At 41.8% G+C, this 27962-nt stretch overlaps 1 protein-coding gene across 24 annotated transcripts in view; it reads left to right on the top strand.

The window, feature by feature from the left end:
- The window catches only part of ZNF536 (zinc finger protein 536), a 345678-nt gene extending 318770 nt beyond the window's left edge, over window positions 1-26908 (top strand). For all 24 annotated transcript variants that reach the window (XM_038148352.1, XM_038148367.1, XM_038148359.1 and 21 more), the window contains one exon: window positions 23496-26908. In XM_038148352.1, the coding sequence (XP_038004280.1) occupies window positions 23496-23731 (236 nt within the window). In that variant the 3' untranslated portion in view covers window positions 23732-26908. The remainder of the gene's footprint in view (window positions 1-23495) is intronic.
- Window positions 26909-27962: the final 1054 nt, after the last annotated feature.

Below are 27962 nucleotides of genomic sequence, written 5' to 3'. Positions count from 1 at the left end.
GCCGTGCCAGCACCGCCCTGGCGCTGGGCTGTGTCACTGTGTCACTGTGTCCTGTGTCACTGTGTCCTGTGTCACTGTCACTGCTCCTGTGCCAGCCCTGAGTCAGGAGGCAGAATATCAGAGTATCAGCACTGCTGCTGCCGTCTGTGGGCACTGAGCCCCTGCCTGCAGAGAGAGCTGGCACTGTGGGAGCTGTCCAAGGAGCCTTAAGGCTTTGGAATTGTCGCAAGTGATTGATCCACTGCCTCCAGCACATCCTCTTTGGGTGCCACAGAGGAATCCTGGCTCTGCCTCAGCAGAGTACATCGCAAGGAAATAGACTGCATGAAGGGAATATGCACTTGCTTCACAGTTTTGGAAAGATTTGCTAATTAGTTCTCATAATGCTCCTAAAATATATGCTTCCAACATTACTAAGAGGTAAAATGAGGCATGAGGCTCTTAGAGATATCCACTGTGTCCCTGGGCAAATCAGGAGAAAGTTTGTAGTACTGAAATTAGCATTTAAAGCAAAGACCAGTTCTATCGACTAACTTTCCAAAGGAATCCTTCTATCTACCTGGTAAAAGGCACAATCCAGAATCACTCCAAAGGGACCAGAGATCTTATCTGGGAGTAGATAAGAGAGTAAGGAAAGGAAAAAGGCAGGAGGCAGTCACTGGGCCTCTACCCTTTAGGAAATGAGGAATATGTTAATAGCCAAAGGATTTTAATAAATAGACAAAAGTAGAAACTTCAATTAAGTGTGGCTTTTATTAAGTTTTGGACCATGAACTTTCAGAAGGCTGTAAGTAAGGCAATCTTGTGACCTAAATAATTGCCAGACTTCCTTTTCTCTGGGGAAAATAATGAAATAGATTAGCTCAGACTCATTTCATAAAGAATTAATGGTGGAAAACGTAATTAATGCCACTCAATATATGTTTGCAAAAACAAATCTCGTCAAATTTAATGTGATTTTTTTGACAGGATTGCAAGTTGGTTTGGTAAAAGTAGCAAGGCTGGGGTGGTCAAATTCTGTAAGGCTTTTGCCTTTCTGCAGTGTGACATGAATATTGAAAAATTAATATATGGTGCCAGTTGAACGGACTAAAAATTGCCCATCTCTAGTAGGGAGCTATTAAACTGGAAGCCTGGCTGGTGGATTTGGTGCTCCATTAAAGTCTCAGGTCTTTTTCCTGACTCTGCCACCGTCTTGCCCTGGTCTAGTTGACAAGGTAGAGATTAGTCAAAGGTAGGCCTCAATGATCTCAGAGTTCTTTCCCAACCAAAATTATTCTGTGATTCTGTGAACCACAGGGATGTCAGTCAACTTCAGTGCTTTATGGTTTACAAAGTATCAACGGGAAAACAACCCCTCCGTAAAAAACACGTCAAAACTATTGAAAACAACAATATGTTATTATCCATGACATTTAACAGCAGACTCCTGAGCTGTCCAGTTTTTGATTTCTGGTGTGGGGTTGTTCTGGGTTGGTTGGGGTTGGTTGTTCTGTTGGTTTGTTGGGGTTTTTGTTTTTCTTTTTAATCAGTTGCATGGTGGAAAAGCTGATTACTTGGATAGCTTGTGGCTATCCCAGAGGTGTGACTACTAAGCAGATACACAGCCAGGAAGACACTGATCCACATCTCTCTGTGGCGATTTGCTACTCATAATTTGGGCCCAAGTGCAGAGAAATAACTTAAAGCCACGTGTAAGACCACAAATCACACTTGAAGAATGGATGGATGAGAGCTTCTGTGCTAAGGAGCAGGACCTATGACAGAGACTGACTGCTCATGGGGATGACACACCTGAAGAGCACACACTTTGTTGGTCACGGGGTTACCCAAACCATGGCTCTCCTGCCAGGGATTCCTTGTTAATTCATCCAAGGAGTTAGTTTAACAAGCAGTTGGAGCACAAACTTCATATTGAAGGGATAGAAAATTCTACCTGCTAGACAGTCAGCTGTTTGCACAAAGGGATGAGGATTTCAGCAGATTCTTTCTAGGCTGTACCAGATAAAGGCGAATAATTTTCTGGAAGTTATCATCTACTTCAGCCACAGCTGTTAGGCTTAAAGTGTGGATTAATTCTGGGAACTCCTCTAGACTGCATGAGTTTGGAGGTCAGGAAGAGTGATCTCAGTGGTGCCTTCTGGCTTTATAATCAAAAAATTGACTCAATTAGTGATGTGATTTACTTTATTTTTCCATTTCATTCCAAAGCTACCTTTCTCTTAATTTGTCTCCTTTCTGTTCACTTAGTTATTTTTGTTGTAGCAAAGTTCCTCCTTTGCAGGATGAAAAAAGAACTCCCCGTTTAATTTAGGGAGAGCTTTTGTCTGCTATTACTGGGACCAAGGTTTGGTCTCACATGAGTTGTAGGACCACAAGAGGGTTTTGGTGCCGCAAATACTCTGAGTCAGAACCTGAGCTCATTTTCAGCTCTCTGTGCCGCGGGCAGGCTGCACTTTGCGCTGCCGGGGGAGGAGCCCCGCTGCCCGCCCGCACTGCCCCGGGGGCGCTCCCAGGGGCGGCTCCGAGCCCAAAGCCCGCACCCGGCGCGGTCTCGTCCTCCTGAACTGGGCCGTGGGAGGCTCACGCCAGCGCCTCGGGGCGCTTGTGCACGCAGCAGAGGAACACGCCGTACTATTTTTATCGCCAAATATCCGATTTGTGACGTGGATGGTGTGTGTAAGGAAGCAGAACCTCAGCCAGCGGATGGCCAGGAGCTGTGTGCGGCCGGCCCCAGAGCAGCGGCTGGCACAGACCCTGGAGAGCAGCGCTGGCTCCCCGAGGCTTGGAGTGAGAGCCAAACCCGTGCTCTGAGCCCAAAGCGGCTGGAAGTGCTGGGGCTCAGGCCACGCTCGACGGGCTGGGGAGGCTGCAAAAGCCGTGGTTTTAATTCTCATGCCCCACTTGCACACACATAGAATGTCTGAAATTAGGCAGGTTTCCCCTCCTAACCAGCCAGTTTGCTGCCCAAACATTAAAAAAATCAACGTGGTGACTCTTTGGCGTGGAGCAAAGCCTCCCCATCACCGGTGCCACCTAAAAGTCAGCCCCTCGGAGCTGCACAACGTGTCCTGCAACACATTTCTGTCGTTTTGGCAGGCTGGGCAGCTTGAACCCGCAACGCTGCCCGTTTGTGCGGGGGCAGGCAGCACCGGCAATGCCAGACCCGCGGCGTGCGGGGGCATCGGCGGTCTCGGGGCTGTGTGCGGGGTTCTTTCAGTCTCAAGGCTATGCACAGGCTCCGGTCCCGAGGCTGTGTGCGGGTCCCGGTTCGTTCCGGTGCCAGGGCCGTGTCCGGACCGCAGTTCGTTCCGGTCCCGGGACTGTGTGCGGATCGGTGCCGGGGCCGTGTCCGGGCCGTGGTTCGCTCCGGTGCCGGTGCGGTGTGGCGGCTGCCCCGGTGCGGTGCCGCCGCTGGCCTCGATGCGGTGTCGCGGCTGCCCCGGTGCGGTGTGGCGGCTGCCCCGGTGCGGTGTGGCGGCTGCCCCGGTGCGGTGTGGCGGCTGGCCCGGTGCGGTGTGGCGGCTGCCCCGGTGCGGTGTGGCGGCTGGCCCGGTGCGGTGTGGCGGCCGCCCCCGGTGCGGTGCGGCGGCTGGCCCGGTGCGGTGTGGCGGCTGGCCCGGTGCGGTGTCGCGGCTGTCCCGGTGCGGTATCGCGGCTGGCCCGCTGCGGTGTGGCGGCTGGCCCGCTGCGGTGTCGCGGTGCGGGGCAGTGACCGCGCCGTGACCCGGCCCCGGCGCTGCCCGCGCTGCGCTGCCGCCGCGCCGCCCGCAGGTGGCGCTGCAGACCGAGCGCCCGCCCCGCGCGAGCCGGCGGCGCCGGGACATGAACGCGGGACAGAAATGTTCCTGTTGTTTCTGTTTCTGTTTCTGTTTCTGTTTCTGATTCCTTTCCTTCCTTTTGGCCCAAACCGCGCACTGAGCCGCTGCTGGCACCCCGCACGCTGCCCAGCCATTTGGTGGGTTTTTATCAGAGCACCCGGCTAAATATTCCCGAGTCTGTCCTTCACAGCGCAGTGAAGGCTCTGCTTGTATCCCTGCTTTTTTATTAGTTTTCCTTTTTTTTTTTTTTTTAATTTATTTTTCTTTCTAGTTTCCTTATTTTTGAAAATAATTCCCGGTTAATTTTGTATGAAATTACTAATGCACCGTTCAGGCATTATTATCTATTTCACAGAATCACAGAATTATTTAGGTTGGAAAAGACCACTAAGATGATCCAGTCCAACCTTTGAGTGATCACCATCTTGCCAATTAGACCACGGCACTGAGTGCCACATCCAGTCGTTTCTTTCACAGTTCCCACTGATAAAAAGCTCCAGGGAAAACAAAAAGCTAAACTTTAGTTTATATTGCTGCTGCTGCTGCTTGTTGAATGACAGCTGTTACATCGCCCTTGTGGTCTGGACTGACAGCAGAATAATCCTCAGCATCCTAATTTTATGTTCAAAATAAAATCTTAACATTGTGCTAATAACTAAATATTTTATTCTCATATTAGTAAAACACTTTTCTGTAGAGTTTTAAAAAATTTATTTTAAAGCTTGAATCTTGCAGTGCTTGTTCAAGCAAAATTATAATACTCTTGTTTGTTAGAATTGTGTTCAAGCACAAACAACTGCATGTTAATTGTAAGATTTTTTTTTCTTCTTCTTTTTTATCCTTTTTAATTATTTGCCTATGGTTCATAAATATACATAGCTTCTCCTGGTAGCCATTTGGAAAACAGAAGTGATACGGGTAGATAAAAGAAATATTTGTTTATCTGGGTTCAATATAAAGAATGAAAACTTTTTTTCAGAGAATTTATACATGCAGACAAGGGCAGAAAAAAATTCTTCATAATTATATATTTCATCTACCTAAAGTGTGTGAGTGTATGTGCAAATTAAACTTTCACACACATGCTAAATTAGGTATTTATGAGTGCAGTTACTTAATTTGTATATACAAATTAAGTTAGCCCAATTAATCACTATGATAGTCCAATTTTACACAATTGTGAATCCACTGATGACAGCCGAGTTGTTTTGCCATAAATGCTGAAGTAATGTCACAGGGAGATGGGTCCAACTTGTGCACAAGTGCAGCACGTGCTCTTGCAAAAAATGCTGAAAAATGCATTTTATAATGTGTCAGTTATCATCACTTCTGAGATATGCTATTTATGAAAACCAGTTACAGCTATACAATATTTGATCAGTTGCTGTGAAGACCCTGACATCAGAACCATGCTTCTCACATCTGGCCCTTTTGTTTGTGCTAATTGCGATGACGATCATGGATTCAACCTGTCTTAAATCTCAGATGTATGAAGTGGGCAGATTAAGGACATTTGTTCATAATTAGGATTCCTAAATGGATATCTGCAAAATGCTTCTTGGAATATTTATGGTCTTCTTCCAGCAGGGCTTCTCGTTGTGCAGACACTCCCTGTGTGATGGCTGCTGCATTTCTTGTGCCAGTGCAGTCCGCTCCCTTCAGACCCAGCCTAACCTGGGTATTCTCCATGCAAAAGCAAAGGTGGAAGCCATTGAAATTAGGAAGCAGCTCTATAAAAGCTGAAGTTTGTCACACAGTATGTTTTCTCTCCTTTGGGGACATGCTCTTTGTCCACCCAACGGTGCCCCAGTAGCCCTAACAAATGTCCTGACACATCCTTGCCTTCCCTTGGCATTGGAGCTGGAGCACCTCTTGCCCTAGAGCCCAGATTGCCCAACACATGCTCAGGGCTTTAAGACAGCTAATACCCATGTAAGCATTTACAAGTACATTCCTGCCATTGGATTTTTACCCCCACCTGTTTTGTTTAACATATGTCACCAAAATCCAGAATGCCTTTACTTGTAATATCTCTGATAGCAAGAAGCACCTGCCAATGCTCCCAGTGCTTACTGGTACAGATCCCTTGGCCAACAGGAACTGGTGTGACTGGGGACACTTGACTTCCACCACAGATAACACAGCTCTGTTCTGATGTATGGGGTTTTTTTGCTGGTATAATTTTCTGACATTCGTGGAGCCAGGAAAAGTCCATGGGGAGTTTTAGCATGGAGTCAGATGAAGCCTGGTGTGTTGGTATTTGAGCCTCTTCATGTGCCAGCTGGGCTCAGCTTTCCTACCTGGTGCTTTGTGCTTGCTCATGAACACAAGACAGTGCTCTCAATGTCTCTTGCTGGTTTGTTCCTGTCCTTGGTAAGCAGGCAGAGCTGTAAACCCATCTCTATGAGGGACTGGACTCTCATCACCTCAAAATGTGCAGGATGCCCCCTTTGCTGGGAGCCTGTGCCCTGCTGTGCTGGGGAAAGGGCACTGTGGGCAGCAAACCATGCCCACTGTGCCCTCCTGGGCTGGAGCTAAACTGAGCAGCTTGCTCCCTCAGAGAGAAATGAGTGAGAGGAAAAAGGCAGGCAGGATTGCAGAATATGTGTGACCTGTATAGTGTGTGTGGGTTTTTTTTTTGGTTTTTTTTTTGAACAGAGCTGTTAATGACCTGGTTTTGTTAATTTTAGTTGTCCTGGCTAAAAATGTGGTGCTATATTATGTGACTTTGTTTCTTCAAGAGGACCAGTGAGGGAAAGGGACAGGAACAGAAAGTTTTGGTTAAAGCAAGAAGAAGAAATATTTCTTCCAAAAAATATGATTTTTAGTATGTCAACATTTAAATGTGAATTGTTCTGATCAAATATTTACTGCTATCGGGAGCTGTGTAGAACATTAATCTTAATTTGTTTTTCTTTTTCTCCAAAGCAACGACTCCAACATAGCTAGGAGATCTGTGTCTTTAAAAATAAATAATGTAGCAGAATGGCATATTCTTTGGTATAGAAATGCTAGCCTGTGGCATCTTCTGCAACTACAAAGCAGTCTCGAGCGAACTTTCTTCCCTTTTTATTAATAATTCCCTAAATCAATGAAGAATCTTGAAAAGTTCCTCTTCACTTTGCTCCTGCACTCCTCGTAGCTGCGGCTCTTGCTCATGCTGGCTCATTCCCCACCACGTATCATTCATTTGGATAAGTCTGAATGTGGAATTTTGGGAGCACAGGCTGCAACCCGCTAACTCTATGTGCAAATACAAAGCCCATTTTCTCTTTTATTTTTTTGGTCAGCCCAGGGTTTTGATTTTTTTTTTTTTTCCTGAAGGTGGCAGTGAAAGAAAAAAAATAACTCCCTTTGAAGATTTAAGAATTTTATTACAAAACAGACGGACAAGTACTGTATTTTACCCATTTCCCCTTGTGCCCATGAGCACTGACAATGAAAACTACAGCTCCTATAAAGTGCTGATCAAATTGCAAAAGGTGGCCTTTCCCAGCAGCCTGGCACACTCTAGCATTATCCCAGCTTATAAATAAACGGATGGGCTGAGCCACTTTGGCTTTTTTTTTTTTTTTTTTTTTTTCCTCCCTCTTAGTCCTTAGCAAGATAATTGAGGATCATAATGGTGGGAAAGGACTGCAGTCATCATTCGCTGCCTGTCAGGTATCAGTACTCATCTTCGTGTCATCCGTCACCATTGAACCACTCTGTCATCTTTCCCCAGCCTTCAGCGCCGCTCCTTCTCATCGTGTTCATTATCTCCAGCTCCGACCCAGCCCCCTCCCCCAGCCCCTGTAAATGCATCTTTGTGCGACTCTCAGTCTTCTGATTATGAATCGATGATCATGTGGTGTAAGAGAGATAGATGGCTTTTAGTTCCATCTTGTCTTCTCTAATTGTAAAATATTAGTTACATTAGACTGTGTCTTTTGATTAATGGAACTTATTTGGAGTGGCCTCTCCCAGCCCTCCCCCTTCCAAAGTCCTCCACTGACTTTTGAGAATTGAGTGATTTCACTTAAAGCAGACAAATAGGCCCTTCAGCAAGGAGATAGCTGAGCTCTAATATTGTGGGCAAAGCAAGCTCACGGAGCCAGAGTTGTGCCTGTGTGTGTATGTGTGTGTGTTTTTAAAGAAAGGCTTCAACTCTGCCTAGACAAATACAGACCATTTATTAACGTGCGTACAGCCGTGCTATTTTGCAAATCCAGCAATTCTTATAAAGCTGCAAAACAGGACATAAGGCTGAATGCCTTCTGAATTAAATTAATCTTAGATAGGAATTAAGAGCATCCTCGCTTTCACTTTGGATGAAACAGGTCAGTCCAGAACTTTGATGTATTAATGCTAGCATAAAGTGTTATCTTAATACTCTCTTTTATACTTACAGGACATATCATCAGCCAAATGTCTCTTCCTTGTACATCTGACACTGCGAGACATTCGTCCTTTAATACAAAATTTATCTTATTTGGCACTATTTACCTAAACATGGTCTGTTGATAAAGTCCTTGCTGTACAAATGGAAAGGCAGTTGACTAAATCCCTTATTATAAATAATCACTGTCTATCTTTCAGTGTAAATTCAAGGACATGTTCACTTTCAAGCTATCAGTTCAATTAGAAAAGGTCTATTCACTGTCGATGTCTATATCTCATGGAAATAGGAAAGCACAGTTAATAAACAAATCAAACTATTTTAAAAAATAGCACAGTGGATTATGAATTCTAGAGCCCATGCTGATGGTGACACTGTCAGGACACATGCTATACAAAAATATATACAAACAGTGTTATCTAAATTTTTTATGCTACCTTCAGGATTTAAATCTGACCTTTGCGCCTTCCCTTTCCAAATCTTTGACATTATTTCAGAAGAAAATGCCTATACTGTACCATATATTAAAATTTAAAGAATAAGTTTGCACACATAAAAAATGCTAGTTAAGCCTTTTTCAATTTACTTCTTTCTGTTATGAATAGGAAAACTGGTTTGAGGTTGTGAACAATTGTGTTTACAGCAAGGGCTTGGGATTGACACCTGCCCCAGAGCTGAGGAGCAGGAGCAGGAGTTGCTCTTGCTCTTCCTGATTTTACTGTAATGGCTGGGGCAGTTTTTATATCTGAAAGGCTTTCACCACGGTAGCCATGTGATTATAGAAGAATCTCTGTTCTTTCTGTAAGAAAGGAACTCTCTAGCCTTTTGGGTTACAGAAAATGCTTGAAAGTAGGAATCCAGAAAGCTGGAAAAAGTCCAGAAACCCACACTCCCCTTCCCCCAAGATTTTTAAAATATATAAATATTTTTTTTATATATCGCATATTATGGAATTTAAAGGAGCTTATCCAGTGGCCTGGATCTTGATACCTGGAGGCTCAGATGGAAAGGCTCTGTATGCAAGATCAGCACAGCTCTCCTCTATCCAGGTGCTTGTCTGAGATCAGAATTTGGCTCCTGATGGGTATTTCCACACAGTATTTACCACCCTAGAAGCAGTGATTATATTTAATGGCAGAATTTCAGTTGACTTCTCAATATGTATTGAGTTGACCTTTAAGTTAAACCACAGATTAATTTTTTTTTAGTCGTCTCTTTAAGTACATTTATGGACCTCTCTGTTCTGATTAGCATAATGGTAGATAGAGGAAAGTTACTTGCCTCAGATTATTTGTTGAAATCAGAGAAATTGCATCCTTTTCTCCAGCAGGCAAAATATTTTGGCCCCCTCTAACCACTGTGTGCATTAGTTTTGTTGCAAAATGGTTTTGGTTTATACACAGAGAAGCCCAAGTGGATATCAGTTTGCTTGAAAGCCCAGAGCCTGCCATTGATTTCACATAAGTAAATCTTCTCCCTGGAAGTTGGTGGAAGTCAATGAAGCTTCCCTGGGATTGAGTGGCTCTCCTGCAGGCAGCAGGAGCAAGGCTTTGGTGTGCTGGGTGCTGCTGGCAGGGATGTTTGCCTCTTTGCTACCTGATATGCTGAAAACGTTCTTTGGAGATATGTAGGGTGCTCCTTGATTCTAAATCATTGAAAAAATACCCAGACACCCTAAATGGACATAGCGTTTCACTATGGAAAATTGGACTTCTCCAATTTTGTTTAAAATAAAATCCTCAGTAGCATCTGTTCCTCTGCGTACTGACTACCACAGGAGCTGTTGGAAGGAGAGTTTGGTTTCGCTTCCTTTGACATCTGAGGGCTTTGCTGCACGTTCATCTCGTTTGCCCCGTTCATCTCTCTCATGCGTGGCTTTAGGGACGTGGGTGACAGCAGCCTCAGCTCTGGGTGTCGATTGTTGGTCTGTGCGTAACCCATAGAGCTCCACGTGCCCCCAGTGATGGTAAAATTCCCATCCTCCCAGCCAGCAGCCAGTTGTGAGCCCCACCCTGCCTGCAGGAGAGCTCGGGATGGCTGCGGGTCCCTGCACAGGTGCTGGGCTGCTGGACCCTCACCTGCACCCTCACCACTTAGAAATAAATGCAAAAATAAATGCAATAAGGAGCACAGATTCACAGTGAGACAATGGAATGTGCCAGCTTTTACCCCCAGGCAAATTTTCATGTCTCTTTTAGGAATCTTTGTAAGTAAGGGCCAAGCTCCTAAGCCCCAGCTCAGGGACAAGTTGGGCTTGTGCATTGTGTGAGCTCCTGTGAATTCCTGCACAAGTCTGTGGGATGACTTACAGGCTTTGTAGTATGCATAACCTTCAGCAATTTGCTGAATCAGGGCCTAAATACTGAAATATTCTTCAATAGTTCTGGCTCCACTATGAAACTCTAGAAGGTGCATTTCCCTCTCAGTGTCTCTCCATAAGACCCATCAATGATAATGGAGTTACATTAGGCACATCTAAAGTTAATTATACAGCTACCTCCCTCTTGGCCTGTTTGTCAAAAAGAATACGGTAAAAAAAAAATCCTCTGTCTTCTAATATCTATTTTTATTTGAATTTTGATCTGACATCTAGGCAAAAGAGTAAAGACCACACTGAGAAGACCTTTGGTAGGTGGGTCTGGATGTTTGTTAGCTGAAAGCCAGTGTGGGAGATGTTGTGTTAAGAAAATTTGCAGAAAAAATTCTATGGAAACCAAAGCAAAAGAAATATTTCGGGCAGGCTCTTCCTTTTAAAAATTAAGTGGGTGGCTTTAAGGGATTCTGTCTTATTTTGGAGTGTGGGTTTAGAGGCATGCTTCAGTTGGAAAAAAACAAATTCTAATGTTCACTAAAAACTCAGGAATTTATAATGCAGGTTGAATGAAACAGTAGATCCAGAAATTTTGCTATTCACTCTATATTAAAAAAGAAGTATTTTTAGTGTTTATTTGGCTGATTTTTTAAAACATGATTTCACATTTATATATGGTGAGACAAAATCCTCTATCCCAAACACAGGTTTCTGAATATCTTTATTTTGGTATGCAAGCATATTGCTGGGGGATGCCAGGTTTGCCTAGGGATCCAGTAGCTTTGACATACTCTAGTTTACAGTACCTGGAGTGTGCTCAGTTGCTAATGCGTTTTGCATGCAAGATCACTGTGCTTCAGCATGACAGCCAGGAAAAATGTCACTTTCTTTTTAATTGCAGCAGGACTTAATTTGGGGGAGAGAAAAAAAATAAAATCAAGAATTAAAATCGCTTTCTTTGTTGGAGAATTGTTCTACCAGAGTCCAGTCAGAAAGCTTCTGGTACTTAATAAAGTCAAATTCCTCCTTGAGCGTTCCCGTGAGCTCCCATGGAAGCAGCAGGAGTTGCACATGGGTACCGAGGGCAGCATTTTGCCCTTAGGACTGAATTTCCCAACTGACTATTCTTTTAGACTGTCTTTTGATTAACAATCTGTTTGCAGCAGGCTAGGGCCAGGGAGGCAGTGTATACCCCACTGTTCAAATCTGTGGCAAAATATTCTACAGAGAGCTACTTAATAAATATCAACTTGCTCCAATAGTCTTTGAGAAATACCTCAACAGATAGCAATCAATCGAGGGCTGAGTTGGGAAAAAAAAATACAAAAGGACATCAAAGAGGTTCTCATTCCCAGTCTATTGCTCTATTTAAGGGTCCTATAATTCGGTGAGGTTGTGTGCTAAATAATTTGTAAGCCTTCAGAACATCCAGGTTATTGTTTGTGGACAGATGGTGCATCACATTTTATTGCTTATTCCTTCTGTGGTTTCTCATATGCAGGACTGATGTGCACTCTGAAGTCTTTGTTTCCTTGCTAAAATCTCTAATCTAAAACAGGCAATCAAGCACACAGACAGTGCTTCAGAAAGCATAATCATACTTTTAAAGGGGGAAAAAAACATTTCAGCTGCAGTTAGGAAGCAGATGTGTTCCCTGAAAATGTAAAAGGTTATCAGAAGTATTAAAATAGGGAAATAGACATGGAATTCGGGAGCGCTGGGGAGAGCATGTATTTTCTCCCAGTACTGCAGGGTAGGTGTGCCTTTTCCTAGGCTACCTGCTTTGTATCTGGCTCTCTGCGGAGCTGGTGTAGCGAAAGCCTTCGGAGACCGGCTTTTGCTTCCACCTTTCCCCTGAGATTGGCAGTCTTTGTCTTTTACAGGCAAGGAGCAGCCGTGTTGTGATCCTGGAACCGCTGCTGCCCCGAAGAGTTAAATCATGTTGATATACAGGAAGGAAATGGAATAGACTAACTCTACTCTTTTCTTCCTACGGATTTTTCTTTTTATTCTGAAGATAGAATTACTGTTTGTAAGCATCTGAAAGTCATTAGTGGCTCTGCAGTCTGTCAGGTGCCGACGCAAAAAACTGCTGAAACTGAACGGGTTCCTGTGCGGAGTGCTGGGAATTTGTCATGTGCTGATGAGCAGTTATAATAATATATGAGCAAATCACAAGCATTCTGCAAATTAATCAAATTTTTTTTCCCCTTCTCCCTTGTCTCTGGGAGAGTGGCTTTGCCGGCAGACGTAGGTGAAGCAGTTTTACTCACAGATGGTAGCTCTGGCATCAGATGGAATTTATATAACAGTAATTCTGATTTCCTGCCAAAGTAGCACTGAAAACACCAGGGAGATTGTACAAGACAAGTCATGTGGTTTTGCTGAGGTTGTTGTGGGAAGTTTAAGGGGGGAAATCTCAAATTTTCCTCTTTGCATTTATTGTTTTAGCCTGAAGGGCCAGAAATCGTACACCATTCTGCCATCGGCGAAATCCAACACATCTTTTTTTATGAATTGCGCTGAAAGAGTGCTTCCCAGCTGTTGGAACTGCTGGCGGGGAGGGAGCCACATGACTCCTCATCCTTTCCCTTTCCATACAAGGATTAAAGAGGGGAGGGTTCAAAAGGTTGCTGCACTACATGTTGGAGTGAGGCAGGGTCTCCCTTCCCAGGAAGCGATGCCATGTTCACTTAGGTTATACTCCCTCTGGCATAACAAAACACAGGGGGGTGTTCAGGGCTTCAGGAAACACACTGCCAGTGGGTCCCCCTCCTCATTAAAATGGGAGGGGTTTGAATGAGGTTAGTTGGGTAGAATAAGGCTATTAGTTGAGTCTCTGATGACATTTCCAGTTTGATCAGTGGAAAACAGAGACGTGGGGTTTTTTTTACCCGTTAAGGTAAGTGCTTGGTGCACTTGTTATTTGGCTTTTGCTCAGATGAAACATGCACTGATCTGATGGCAGATCCTATCCTGACTCAGAGCAGCACAGATCTGTTCAAGCCATGGGCTGGCAGCGAGGATGAGAGAGCAGAATAAGGCCCGGTGGCTTCTGAATTGGATCACGTTTTTAAAAACAAAAGCAGTCTTCCCTGGAAAAATATGACGGTGTTTTTATAATAGCCACATATTGAGTAATGCATGGAGCATCGCAGGACTGCTGTGACACTAAAAGAAAAAAATAGAGGCAAGCAGAATGGGAGAACTTTCAGGGGCTGTTTTTAATAAAGAGGTGAATTCTTTCTGCAGTAGGAAAAATGATAAAAAGATGGCGTATCAGCTACATTATGCAACAAAGTAATGCTGCTGTGTTTTTATAATGTAAGGCACTGCCCATTTGTTTTGGTTTACGTGACTGCAGTGAAATAAGTGGATTAGACTGAAACTTTAGCATGCTTCATTGCAGCTGGTTGCAGACATCTGTCATTCCTCAGCCATACATTCTGGATCATGCCAAGAAGAAAAAGCAAAGTCTGACACCTTTCATTTTAGAGAGCCTTTTATAGAAAAGAAAAGGAGAAGGGGAGAAAGCATTTCCTTTGTGACTTGATAAAAAAGACACTTTTTTTCTGTGACAACACCAACAGCACTTTCCAGAGGGAGAGGTCCTGCAAAGTTAATGCTCAATTTACTCTTTGCAGCCCTTTAATTTTTACTGTTTGATGTCCTGGTTTGCTGAATGGGATATAATAAAAATATGTTGGTTTATTTTTTTGCGGAAACATTAGCTATATGTACACCTACATCAGAAATGTGCCTGGTGAAAGGTGGGTTGATGTGAGTTCCCACTCAGGCTGTGCTCATGGTAATTCTGTGCTGTGATGGCACATAATGCAGAAGCATTGCCAATAATGAGTGGTTCTGAGAACTCCACTCACCAAATCCCATAAACAGATAATAGTGATGTTTTAGCAGAATGATTAGTGGGGTTGTGAGCTGCTCCTGGATAATTTGAAATATTAGCTATTAGTGAGCTAGATATTTATTTACTTAATGTGTTTTGTTCTTCTCTAGTCTCTCTACTAACACGATGCTGGAGTTAGAGAATCGTGAGGTACATGACAAGTGATAATGTGACAAAATACCTTCTAAATTACCCCAGTTATGTGAAAAAGCAACAACCAAAATGAAAGGAGAACACAGTTAGTCTAAGTGACATCATACATGCAGAAAACAGATATTCTAGCTTAGGGTCTCACTTCAGCAAATGTTATAGCATGTGGATAATTTCATCCCTTCCCACCCAGGTGATTTATGGACTGTGGGACTGGTGGGGAGGCCGGGCATCCTTACAGGGCTGTGCAGAGGGGGGCAGGTCTTTGTATGGCTCAGGCTGTGTGACTGTCCAGTTTGACACCAGCTGAGGTTGTGACACATCCAAATGTTGGCAGGAAAGATTTAGAAAGCTGAGTACGGGATTTTAAAAATTCCATTCTGCCAAATAAAATAAATAAACTCAAGACAGTTGCCCAGAGTTAAAGAGAAAATTATATCGCTTTTATGAATTGCTAGGCAGAATAAAGGATATTTGGTACCAAAATCACTAACAAGGTCTTTCCTATTAGCTTCTGAATTGAATGTTCTTTTTACTAAAATCCCAGTGCCACCAGTATAGCATTTATTCTGGGAAATCACAGGCACATTAAATTCAAATATAGCTTCATTCAAGAAATGGTAAATGCTCCCTGAAATAATAAATATTTACTGAGACAATTAAAAAATATGACAGAACATTAGCGAGAAAACTTGTGAATGACCTAGTAGGAAAACTGAGATATTTTGCTCAAGGGGGTTAGAATGGGAATATAATGTTATTGAAGTGATTAAAGCAAGTAAAGGAGTGAATAGACATAGCAATTAATTGAAATATGTAAGTAAAGGCAAAGGTGGGACTCTGAGCATGTAATTTTGATGATCAGAAGAACTTAGGGTTAGTTAATATTAAAGAAAAGTCTGCCACTTACCTTCAAAATGTGTTTCCTTAGTTGCAGTCTCCCCAAAACACGAGAGAAAGGGAAGGCCGTGAGGACTGTACCCTGCTCACTCCCTAGGCTTGGGTACCTCTGTCCTCTCATGTGGAGGGGCCCAGGCTGCAGAGATGAAGGGATACATCAGGGTTTGGGAGAACAGGGATTGGTACCAGACATGAGGAAATGGCTGGAAATGAAAGCTTGGCCAAAAAACAAGCTGCAGTGAGTTTAGGATTATGAAAAGGATTATGATTTCTGTAACCATTGCCATTATGACTTTAGTCAGAGTTTGTCTGCTTTTTACAACAGGTATCTAGTGCCCTTGATAAGAACTCTGTCCTCTACTTATGTGTATAAACCAAAGTAAATAAATATGTAAAATTAAATGTAATTAAATTTCCCAAAGCATGGGACAATGATAGTCTGGCATTTCAAGCTCAATCAATGACAGCATTCCCACTAACCTCGTTTGGAGCCCGCTGAGGCTCCGGGCTCGTAACTCATGTTTGTCATGTCAGAACCTGAACTGATGCCATTGTGCTCAGGGCACCATGTGTGCACCCACCAGCCATGGTCTGAGACACAGAGATCCTGAGAAAGCACAGTCTTCTGCCTTTATCTCAGAATTTTAGCTTTACAGGGTTCCCATAAAGTTTTATATTTGTTTAGGAAGACATTTTCAGCTATTCTGCTGAGGCTATTCCTTTCTCCCAAGAAGAGATCCATTTCCCTTCTAAATCAAAAGTTCCTGTGTGAATATCTTCTGAAAAAGAAACAAATTCTGTGCTGAGTGGCTGGAGCTGAGTAATTTTGTTGTTTTACCAACTCTGCAAGAAATGGGAAATGTTTGTTTTCCCAGGACTTGCAAGTCTCTGTTACACCATCAGTGATTTCACTGGCCATTTCCTAATTCCCTTGTATTTAGTGCACTACAGATGGCTAACAATTTCCTCAGTCTACCTCCAAATAATTATAATTTTCATGTTCCACATACCAAAGGCAAAAAATGTTAAATTAGTGCTATTTTCCACAGTTTTGTGAGTGAATCATTTAGTAAGATAATTGATGAAGGACAACAGTAGAATTTATCAGGAGTGCTTAGGTGACTGTTAACCTCTGTGTCAGACCAACCTGCACTTGGCTGTGTTACATAGCAGGGCTGATTTGTTGGTGGTTTTTACTTCTTTTGCTTTTAAAGGAAACTTCAGTGTGTGATAATTAGTGACTGTAGCCTTTTGAGACAGGAATTGAATAATTATTATAAGAACAGTTTTTATTTTAAGGGGAATGTGTGAAATTAACATAATATTTTAATAATATGTGTTAAAGGCAAAATGTAGCACCAACTTTTGCTTTTCTGTGTCATCATTAAATATTTTAGTACACTCATCAGCAAGCTGAAATACTTATTTGGAAACACCAAACACTGTGTAAGGCACTAACTTAAGAATAGGCTCCACCTTTGATTAATTTCAGAAAAGCCATGTAGGTATCTGAGGGTTTAATTTAATCCAATGATTGAAGGTGGTTTTTTGTTCAAGTAAAAATCTTTGATAAAATCAGTTACAGATTAGGTCTTTTTATTTTCCAGCTCTTCTGCAGCCAGTGATAGTTCAATGAATTGCCACCCTGCTGTTGCAGGTGCCCATACACTGAGTGTCCATCTCTGCAGGACACCAGGACTTCAGTGTCATGTGGTGGCTTTGGGGTGGGTGCTGACCTTGGCATGTTTTTCTTTTTTCCAGACATCCTTATATTTATTTAAGATCAGGCTGTTGGCTGTTTTGTCATGTGCTGAGTCTTCACCCCAAAGTTATCCTCCCCTAATTAAGATCTTTCCAGTAACTCACAGCAAGACAAAGGCTCTTCCGGGTGGCATCACCTGAGCTGCTCCGAAGTGCTCAGTATCAGTGAGGAGGGATTTAAGTGATGAGACTGGTGCCATGAGCAATTCATCTGATGACCTCTAAGGACTCGGCAGGATTGAGCCTGGTAATGAAGGAATTCAGCTGAATGGAGGGTGTTCTGGGAGTTGCCCTTGCTTTAGGAGTCCCAATGGAAACATGTAACCCAAGGCCTTTGCCTTGGTAGCTGGAAATGTTCCCTGGCCTTCCTAAAATCCAGATATCTCTGCATTTTTTAAAAATGTTGTTCCAGAGAAAATCACCAAAAACGCCTCAGATAAGGCTTTTTGGTTTAATGACTTTTCTTGGTCAACATGAAATACAGTTTTTAAAATTTAATTTTGGTGTTTTTTGTAATCCAAGTAACATATAAACTTCACAGAATATTGAAATTTTCCCAGAAGATCATCTTGGTTGGTCTTGGACCTGTGCGTAAATAAATATATACTTTTCAATTGTTTTATAAAAACTTTTATTACAGATACCAACCTGATTGGGTGTATTTTAATCTGTCTGGTATTTGGGGAGTTTCATAAAATGCATATTTTGAGACCAATAAAGTGGAATGGCTCAATCAGAGCCATTATTGTCTATTGGACAAATATATTTATTCAGCATTTTCCCATCCATACAGTTATGCTCCAGATCCGAATGGCTGCTTTAGAGCCATTCTGCTCTCCTGGGTAATGCATGTAGTACTTGGGATGTTTGCCGTGGATAGGAAATGTATTTATGAAAATTTATACGTTAAAAAAAGGAAATTGCACTAGCCAAGATTTAAATGAAAATAGTTTTCCCTTTGCAAATGCCTGTTATTATGCTCTAATATACTTTCAAATGGCAGTGTTCACCAAGATGCCTGGGACCTGGAGGCTGTGGTCTGAGAGACATGAGCTCAGCCCAGCAGTCACTGCCAGAGAACTGGAGATGCTCAAAAAGCTTCTCTTCAAACACAGAAAGCACTCGGCCATCGTTGCCTGCTGTTACTTCTGAGGCAGGACGCACTTCATGTGCTTAGAGATGATTGTACCTTAAATACAGCCTTGTGTGGGGGAAAAAGGACTCAAAGCAGCTCTGGGGAGCACCTGGGGAGGCGCGGGCTTACTGAAGGTGTGAGTGCAGGCTTTGCTGGGCAGCAGATGTGTGATTACATGGACCATTCCACCAGCAACGTTGTGGGACCAAGCATCCCAGTGCAGCAGGCAGTGCCCATCCATCCTGAGCCACTGCAGCCAGTCCTGCTCCAGTGCCCAGGGCTGGCCAGAGCTGCCCTGCCCTTGTGGCATTGCTACAGTGGCCCAGCAAGTCGAGTCCAGATCTTCAGTGTCCAACATCCCAACTAAAGAGATTTGTTTCCAAGAAATTCAAGCCTTTGAGGCTTTTTCAAATATCTCTTTGCGAGGGAATAATTTGTTTTAAAGAGGTAATTGCTGTTATTTTTGATTTTCACCAAAAGGATTTTCTTAAACCAGGCAAAGAAATCTGAAATGAGTTTGCCGTATTGCATCTCAGTAAGTGCTATAGCCATTGGCCATCTAAGGAAAAACATTCTGTCAGATAATCATGGCCATTTTTGCATTTTAAGGGAACAAATGTCATATCTAAGAAACACATTTTATTCAGAGCTTAATTATAATTTATAGTACATTGCGCAGCATTTGTTTTCTGTTCATCATGTTATTGCTCTTCTGTCTTTCCCCTAAATTTATGCATTAAATCGAGTGTGTGTGTGTGTCTGTATGCGTGTATCTGTGTATATATGTACACATATGCAATGTAATACAAAGTGGTGTAGTGGGGACAACAGACGGCTTGTGTGTGATGTATTATTGGCATTTTTCTTTCAAATTACCATTTTCTTGCTGCTTTGGGAGAAAGCCATGATTTTGCTGTGATTAGTACACTTTTAACAATCTGGAATAAATTCCTGATCTTATTCATGTGACTAACTCAATGCCCATTTTTACGTTTTAGTGCAAACCCCTACATATGTGCCTGCAATATCACAAAAATAAGATGTTTCTTTGTGGAAATTTTATAGAATTTGGATGCCGATCAAATATTTTTAGAAGTGGAGAATTAATGCGGCTTGACCATGTAAATGATTTTTTTAATGAAAAAGACTTTAGTATTCATCACTCTTTCTCTCTCTCGTTTGTGTATTCCTTTGTGCTAATCTTAAATAATGGATCCATATCAAAGTTAATAAATTAGTAACTATTAGCAGTGTTTGGATTACAGTGAGTAACCCAGTGCCACTTCATTGACATTGACTTTTTATGTCTTCCAATAATACATTTTGAGTTTTAAAGATTAGACAAAGCAAAATACTGTTTGGCATGTACTTGAATCTTTAACAACTCTTGGGCAATGGCTTTGTTTAAATCCAAGGCCCTTACTTGAGGTAAACTTTCATTTAAGTGGCCCTAAAGCTCAGACTGAGATCCATGTCTTTCTCAAAACCTACAGTTCCTGACTGTTCAGCTGATGCACCATGTTGGGCTGCATCAGTCATGCCATGTTATGAAACCTAACGCGATGTGACTGATGCAGCCTGACATGAAGTGTCACAAAGCAACATATCACATCACAAACTTGAAAGAAAAGAAAACAAACTTTACTTTTTTTTTTCCCTCAAAGCCTAAATTAATGAAGCAGCATATATTTTTAAAAAGGTGGACTAGTTTCAAACACTGAGGGATTTTTCTTAATATGGGCCTGCAGAAAACTTCTCCATCCTGGCCAGAAGGTACCTCTTACCCACGCTCCTTGTGCTCCCTAAAATTCAGTCCAAAGTAGAGAAGATGATGAGCCTGGGTCACCTCAGCACTGCCAGCCCTCCTGGGTCTGATCCTGGGAGGTTCAGATCACTTTTAGAGGAGAGGCTCCAGCAGGTGCTGGAAGTGATCACCCCTCCTGGGGAAATCCATACATGCTAAAAGTGTTCTTTGAGTCCGGCCATCATTGTTGTCATTTTAGCTAATTTTGATTATTATTTTCTGCTCTTGCACTTCCTTAGACTGTCAGCTTCCATCCAGAGGATTGCAAAGTCTCTCCACATGCTCAGTCACAGCCTTCACAGGACATATCTCTGCAACAGGATTATTTCAGCTGCAAACAATACATTGTCCTCCATTCTGATTTTTGATTAGTTTGCCCCCCTAGTCCACCCACTTTCATTCTAATTCTTTTTACTACAATTGCAATGCATATCATATCATCTCCTGAACTACTGAACTATCAGAAGATTTCTTTCTTTTCTTTTTCTTTTTCTTTTTCTTTTTCTTTTTTTTTTTTTTTTTTGAGGGCTTTCATATAGTTTTATTGGGAGATATATAGTGGGTAAAATGCATATGAACTATAGCTTGCTAAGAAAGGCCCTACCAACCACTGCTAGATAAAGCATTATAAATTTATTGCCAACTTATCTGGGAAGGGTTATTTTAAGAGCCTGCTGCCCACAACAAGTTTTGGAGCTAAAATTAATGAATGGGGATACCTAAAAGAAATAGGAATTTTCCTTCACCCCTTAGTTACAAGCAAATTGCAGATATTGTTATCTTTGCAAGCAAGAATAATCTCTACTTTTTGTACTACTTCTGCTGTAAACAATGTACCGCTTGCTTTCCTATGACCCTCACTCTGTATACATATTTATATATTATTCATATCGGATTAAAAATGAATGTGCTCTTTACCACAGTTGTACTGCATAGTGACAATACAAATTAACTTATTGTGTACTTACTTTTCACAAGGCAGTGATGTGAAATTTTGATGGCCTGAAAAAGTAAGTCGTGGGAGAAGCAATGCAGAACTGAATCCTTGTAGGTGCACTTTATATTGTCTGATTTATTAAAGTGCCTTGAATTAATAAATGACATTCTCTGCATGGAATTTTGAACACGGGTTTGAACTTGGTTCAGTGGTGGGCAAAAAGAGTTTGCTTTTAGTCTGGTGCATGTGAGGTGGTTAGCTCCAGCCATGCCTTCTGCATTCCTTGCTTAGAATTTGTTCTTTGCAGGAAAGAATTAGGATGGCTGTTTATTAAGAGCTGCTTGTGGGTAAAGCATTAAGAGCTGGTTGGTGAGATCATAGCATCACGGAGTGGCTTGGGTGGGAAGGGACATTAAAAATCATCTCATTCCAACTCTCCTGCCGTAGGCAGGGACACCTTCCACTATCCCATGTTACTCCAAGCCTTGTCCAACCTGGCCTGGAGCAGTTGGAGGGATGGTGCAGCCACAGCTTCTCTGGGCAGCCTGTGCTAGGACCACCCTCACAGGGAAGAATTTTTTCCTAATATCCCACATAAACCACTGTCTGTCAGTTTGAAGCCATTCCCCTGCGTCCTGTCACTCTAGGCCCTTGTAAATAGTCCCTGTCCATCTTTCTTGTCAGCCCATTAAGGTACTGAAAGGCCACAATTAGGTGACCCCTGAGCCTCCTCCAGGCTGAACCATCCCAATTCTCTCATGCTTTCCTTACAGGAAAGGTTCTCCATCCCTCAGATCCTCTTGGTACCTCCTCAGGGCTCACAGCTCCACGTCCCTCCTGTGCTGGAGGCATAACATACATAAACATGCATGTTGGAGGCTTTGGGGGGTGGTCACACTTCTGGCAGTCTTCAGCCTGTGAAAACAAAGAGTGAAGGGGAGCTTTCCATCCTTGAGGAAGGAAATAAGGCTGCATTCTTGAGGCAAGGGCTCAGGACACCGAGTGTCCTTCCCCTGGGTAGCAAGCAGCATGGTTTGGGGGACTCAGCCTTCAGGTGGTGGTGGTGTTATTACAGTAAAAATGGCAAGTTGCTTGAGCAGCCCAGGGCACTAATGCTGGTTCAGCTGAATTCACTCTGCTACAGAGATGCTCATGCTCCCGTGCCAGCAGCTGCCCATGCTCCCATCTCTGCTGGGAGGACCATGGCAGCATTTCCACTCCAGTACAGGTAGCATCAGACCAGTTCACAACAGGTGTCTATTTGTTTAGCTGGTAAATTTCCACCTAAAAGCAAGGGGAGAGGGTCCAGCCACTTCTCCATTGCAGGAAGCATAATTGTCCTCCTCTGCTGCCCCAGCATCTCTTTTATGCCTGCTAAGTAGTACCACAGCAGCAAGGGAAAATGTGCTCTTCAAATGTGGAGATAGGGTATTGTTTTTCACTTATCCTGGCTTTATGTAGATGGTCTGGCACATTTATTTATTCATTTATTTGAGCAAATTAAAGCAAGCTAAGCGCATTTGACCTCAGATGGTCCTGGTTTAAGTTAATTTGAGAGACAAAGCTCATAAAGTTCCAGTAAAACACATCAACAACTTCCCAGCATAGGTTGAAATGTGATTGTTGAAACATAACCTCCAAAACCAGATACAGCATGGAGATTTGAAGTCCTAATAATCTGAAAAATATAGGAGAGCATATTGATAAGCCCTACTGAGAAGTGATATCTTTCATTCATGCCTTTGTTACATGGTCGATTGCTGTTTTATCCACAAGAAGTGCGTCTATCAGATTTTGTGCATTAACATTCCTTTTCTAATCTGGCTTGGACATTTTATTTTAAAGCTGATGATAACCTTGGGCCCTGGTCCAGCAAACACTTACATGCTTGCGTATCTTTACTCACAGGAGTAATCTCACTGGAGTAAATGTTTGCAGGTTTGAGGCCTTGGCTATCTCAATCCATTATTTCTTTCCATTAAAAAGTAATCTGTGCGATTGAAATAAAACATACAATTCTTTACCCAGAAACCCACCCAAAGACAAAGTGTGTTTATTAGACTGAGGGTCTGCACATTGTCATCCCTGAATTGCACTTCAATAAAAAAGATAATTAACAAATGTAAAAGAAGACAGTTTCGTACACGCTGTATTTACAAGAGCTTGGTTTGGATCCTGGGCTGAAGGATTTACAGCTGGGGCTGAGGAGGGAGATGGATTAGCTGCACTGCTCTGGAAATCCTAAGCAGAGAATTTTTGAAATGCAGTTTATTGAGGAAGGGCAATGGCCCCTCCCAGCAGAAGAAGGGCTCCGGAGTGTCCCGTTTGTCCAGGCTGTGCAATGTCCGTGTGCTAAAGCAAAAACTAACCGGGCTGTTGTCTGTCATGCAGGTCACCGGCCTTTCCAGTGCAGATACTGCCCCTACAGTGCCTCTCAGAAGGGAAACCTGAAGACCCACGTGCTCTGTGTCCATCGCATGCCTTTCGACAACAGCCAGTACCCCGACCGCAGGTTCAAGCGCTCCAGAGTCGACTCGGAAGCTGCTGGGAATTTGGAGGAGCCGGCGGCTGCCAAGGCAGGGAGCTCGGCAGAGCTGGCTGAGGAGGGCACCAAGGCCCAGGAGTGATGCCCAGCGGGTCCAGCCCTGCTCTGCTGTAGCCTTTTAGCCCTGCTTTGGACACGTGGTTGGTGAGGGCTGGCTTAATAAACCCCTTCTGAGGAAAGGGATGGCATGCCAGTTCCCAGAAGGGTCCAGAAGGCTGAAAACATTCAAATATATGCATATGTACATGTCCCAACACATGTACATATATATATATATCTATATATCTATATATCTGTATTTACAGACACAGAGATATCCAGTCATACCCACAATGAATATATATCTACATACACACACACACACACAAAATACACACATTCCATACGTGTGTGTGTGTGTAAATATATATATTACACATGCAAAAAAATTTTCCAGCCCTTGGAAATGGCTGCTAAACAGTTACCTGGCAACTAGTACTTCCAAACAATGTAGGTGCGATAATAAAGTGATTTAAAAATGTTAGGAGGTCGTTAGTTATTTAAAAAAGCAGGGCAGTTTCAAACTTAAAAGTGGTCTTTGTCCAAAAATAATGCTCTTAACAGAAAAATGATACCCTCTAAACGATTTAGTGTTGCCTTGAAGATTGAGGGGCTGTGTTTTCATTGTTGAAAACACCTTTATAATATGACACCAGCTGCTGTCATTTGCCTAGCATAGTAATGAGATGTCTTGGTAGACTGCCATGGTGCCAGTCTGACTGGAGCTGTCATTGCAGAGAAAATCAATTCAAGTGGTGTTGCAACTGCAGTGTAGGAGAAACCTTAGACGGCCCAAAAGCTGGGGTCAGTACTGACCTATTTTGAAAAGTATTGTGATATTACATTTTCTTTTTTTTTTTTTTTTTTAATATACAGCCAAATGAATCAATGGTTAGAAAAAAAAATCTGCAGCCCAATGTGTGATTGCAGATTTGAAATGTAATTCCATTTTTTGTAATCATCTTGCAGTATTGAGGGAAATGCTTTTATTCTTTTTTTTTTCCCTTGTTGAAGAAGTTGCTATAAATATAGGAGTACAATATATAGAAATATTGTTTAGTGAAACTAGTCAGCCTTATCTATAGAAGGTACTGGTGAGAAACAAAATTTTATTACATAGGAGGTTGGTAATTTTTTTCTTCTGTTCTTTACTTGTCTTATTGGTTTTTTTTCAAACTTCCTTTCATTTCTTATTTTTTTTCCTTACACTTGAATGAAGGATCCCCTGGTCATGGATAATTTTCATGTATTAGTTTTTGTAAGTGTTACAGACACAGTGCAGAAGTTTCTTCTGGAACAAGCCCTTATAAAGTAGCTTGATCTAAAATATGAATCCAAGCTTTCTGCTCTTTGTCTCTAATGAAAAGTGTTTTAGAGGATATTTCTTTGGTTTTGTAAAACAAATGCGTTCTATATTTTTGCAGACTTTAGCTTTTTTACTGATTGGATGCTCCAAATTTAGTAAGGTCTTTGCCACATAGGAAACTTTTGAGAGATTATAACAAACCACATAAAAAAAGTAAGAAAAATAACTAAAGGTTTATTCTGAAATTCTCTGAATGGCATAAAATTTTATCCTTCTAATGTACTTCCTTTGATAGAAGAAAAATTGGTGCTGTTTATCGTGATGGTAGAGAAGTATTAACTTCTTCTAAAGCAAAATCATCCAGACTTAAAAAAAAAAAAAGAAAAAAGTAAAAAAAAAAAAAGTCAATATTTCTTTGCAGGCTGGGAGCACAGAGTAAAACCCCAGGGCCTTAAAACTTCAGCTCTGCCTAAAGCAGTTTACAAAAAATACTAAACTGCAATCAATGTAAATAAAATTCTTAGCGCTACCCTGAGACTGGAAAAAAAATCTCAGGCTAATAAGGAATACGGTTTGCATATGCTGTCGGAAAGGATGTCATCCAACTGAAGTTTCAGTTTAAATGAGGTCACTGTGTAACTTGGACCCATCTGGCACAGAGCAAGCTGCTTTTCTTGTTTTTCTAGTATAGTTCTCACTGCCTTACTTAAATCGAGTTGATAAACTTAATGCAACTGTTTCTATGATCCTAGATAAAGGATTGAAATGTTATTGAACCTTTCTGACTGTAGTAAGCTTTAGGATTTTAACTGCACTACTGTGTTTGGTGACTGTGTCAGTCGCTTGCTTTGTGTGTTTGCGCCGCCTTCGGTATCTTAGCAAAAAAAAAAAAAAAAAAAGAAAAAAAAAGAAAAAAAAAGAGAGAGAAAAAAAACAAAACCACCCCCCCACATTCCATTTCTTGCACTTTTTGAGCTCTTTCAGTATTCTTTTGTGTCTTCTGAGCATTTTCAGATAACGACAGGCAATAATTCTGTTTGTGACACTGGAAACATCTCCTGCTCCTTGTGATGTGTGTGTTGATTCCATTTGGTCGGGTGCTACTGTCCCTATCCTCCCCTCTGACATAGCCCTTTTTTCCAGAACATTTGTAACTTGTAATACAAACAAGTGACAGCAGCAGTGATGCATTGTCAGTTTCTGAATATCATCATGCTTCTCATATCTAAACATGTCAAGTTTTTTCTCTGTAACTTCTGTAGTCTGTGATACTGGTCATAATACTGTCTACATTCCTACACAAAGAAAAATTTCTATCTTGGAGGAAATCTGAGATCAATAGAGTAGAGGATTTTGTTGCTATGCTTGTAACAATTAGAAAACTTTGTATTTAAAGTTTATTCTTGGTCATTATTTATTATTATAATACATCAGTTGACAGAACTTTATTCTGGTATAGAAGTATTAAAAGTTGTTTTTTCAGCAATGACTGTTTTCTTTCTGCTGTTAGAATAAAAATGTCTTTGAAGCAGTACAGTTTTATCCAGTGTTTTACGCAATAAAACCTCTACCTCTGAAAAAAAAGTTTTCCTACTTGCTTATGTTTATTAGGAACAGTTAAAACATTATTTTCTTCAGCTTTGTCAGATTTAAAAAGAAAAAAAAATAATGCCAGTAAATTCACAGTTGTTAGGCAGTTACTGGAGTGTATTATGCTGGGTGTGTGTGCTCAGTCCACTTATTAATCTGAACAAATCTATATACAGTATATACAGATATATATTATATATATTGTGCTTAATTAAAAGACTGTGGAAATCTGTTTTAGCATGTAGTAATAATTGTTTTATATACTACTACTTATGTACTATAGAAAAAGTCTTGGGGTCTATCAAGCTTTGATTTGAAAGTGTTTGAAGTGTGTATCATACACTATGATGTATAAAGTCATGTTTTCACATTAAAAAAGATTGTTTGTATAGATCATATATTTGGCTTTAGAAAATTGTGAGGTTTATTGTTTTGGTGCATGTTAAGAAAGCTGCTCACACTTCAAAGAATGTACAAGAGCAAGAGTGCTCCCATTCTCCTGGATGAATCTTTATTCTTCCCCTTTAAGGTTTTATCTGCACATTTGAAAGCAAATAAATTAAAGGGTTTTTCACTTAGAAAAGTAAGGATGATTAACATCAAAAAAAAGATGCACCAAATCTGAGAAACTACAGCAAGTATGGGGAGGAGAGAGTAATGTGGCCTTGCTCCAAGAAAAACTGAGAAAGCAAACATGTTTCGAAAACAGAAATTTTAATATTAAATTAAGCCAGTCATACCCACAATAATATAGTTATATTCTAGCTTGCATTCTCCAGAAGGAAAAGGTGCAAAATATGTCAGAAGGGTAAAGAATTAAAGCATAGAATCACAGAAATTCAGTTTTTCAGTGGCTGAAACTCACAGTGAGGAGGTGCTGTTACTGGTGAAAATGGGGAAAGTCTCTGCAGCCAGGGGAGTCACGGACCTGGTGCCAAATTCCGTGGTTTGTGGGCAAATGCTACAGATCTCTTCACCCACAGAGAATAAAATCTGCACTGCAATGCACCAAATTTTAATCAAAATCCAAGAAGTTAATGAAATTTTTTTGTGTGTCACACCATCTCGTGGGGGGAACAGCCCTTCCTAGGCACAAAATGGCAGCACATAAAAATGTGTCTTGAGGAGGGATGGGCTCCAGGCTCAGAGCTGAACTCTGCTTCGCAACAGGATCATTTTCTTTTCAGGTAATTGCTGTGCCCTGGATCCAGGGAAAAAGAACTGTCTGGGGGGAGTGTGCTGGGGGGTGTATCCCAAAGATTTTCTTGCTTCTGGTTTCAGTAGACAGTTAAGGAAAATGTGAAAAACTGATTAAGGAGCAATGGCCATTGCACCTCCATGGACATGCTTCCGGTCTCCTTTATGGTCCTGGATTTCT

The sequence above is a fragment of the Motacilla alba genome, chromosome 11 (assembly GCF_015832195.1).
Source record: "Motacilla alba alba isolate MOTALB_02 chromosome 11, Motacilla_alba_V1.0_pri, whole genome shotgun sequence".
Classification (NCBI taxonomy): domain Eukaryota; kingdom Metazoa; phylum Chordata; class Aves; order Passeriformes; family Motacillidae; genus Motacilla; species Motacilla alba.
This window is presented reverse-complemented; position numbering and strand designations above follow the sequence as displayed.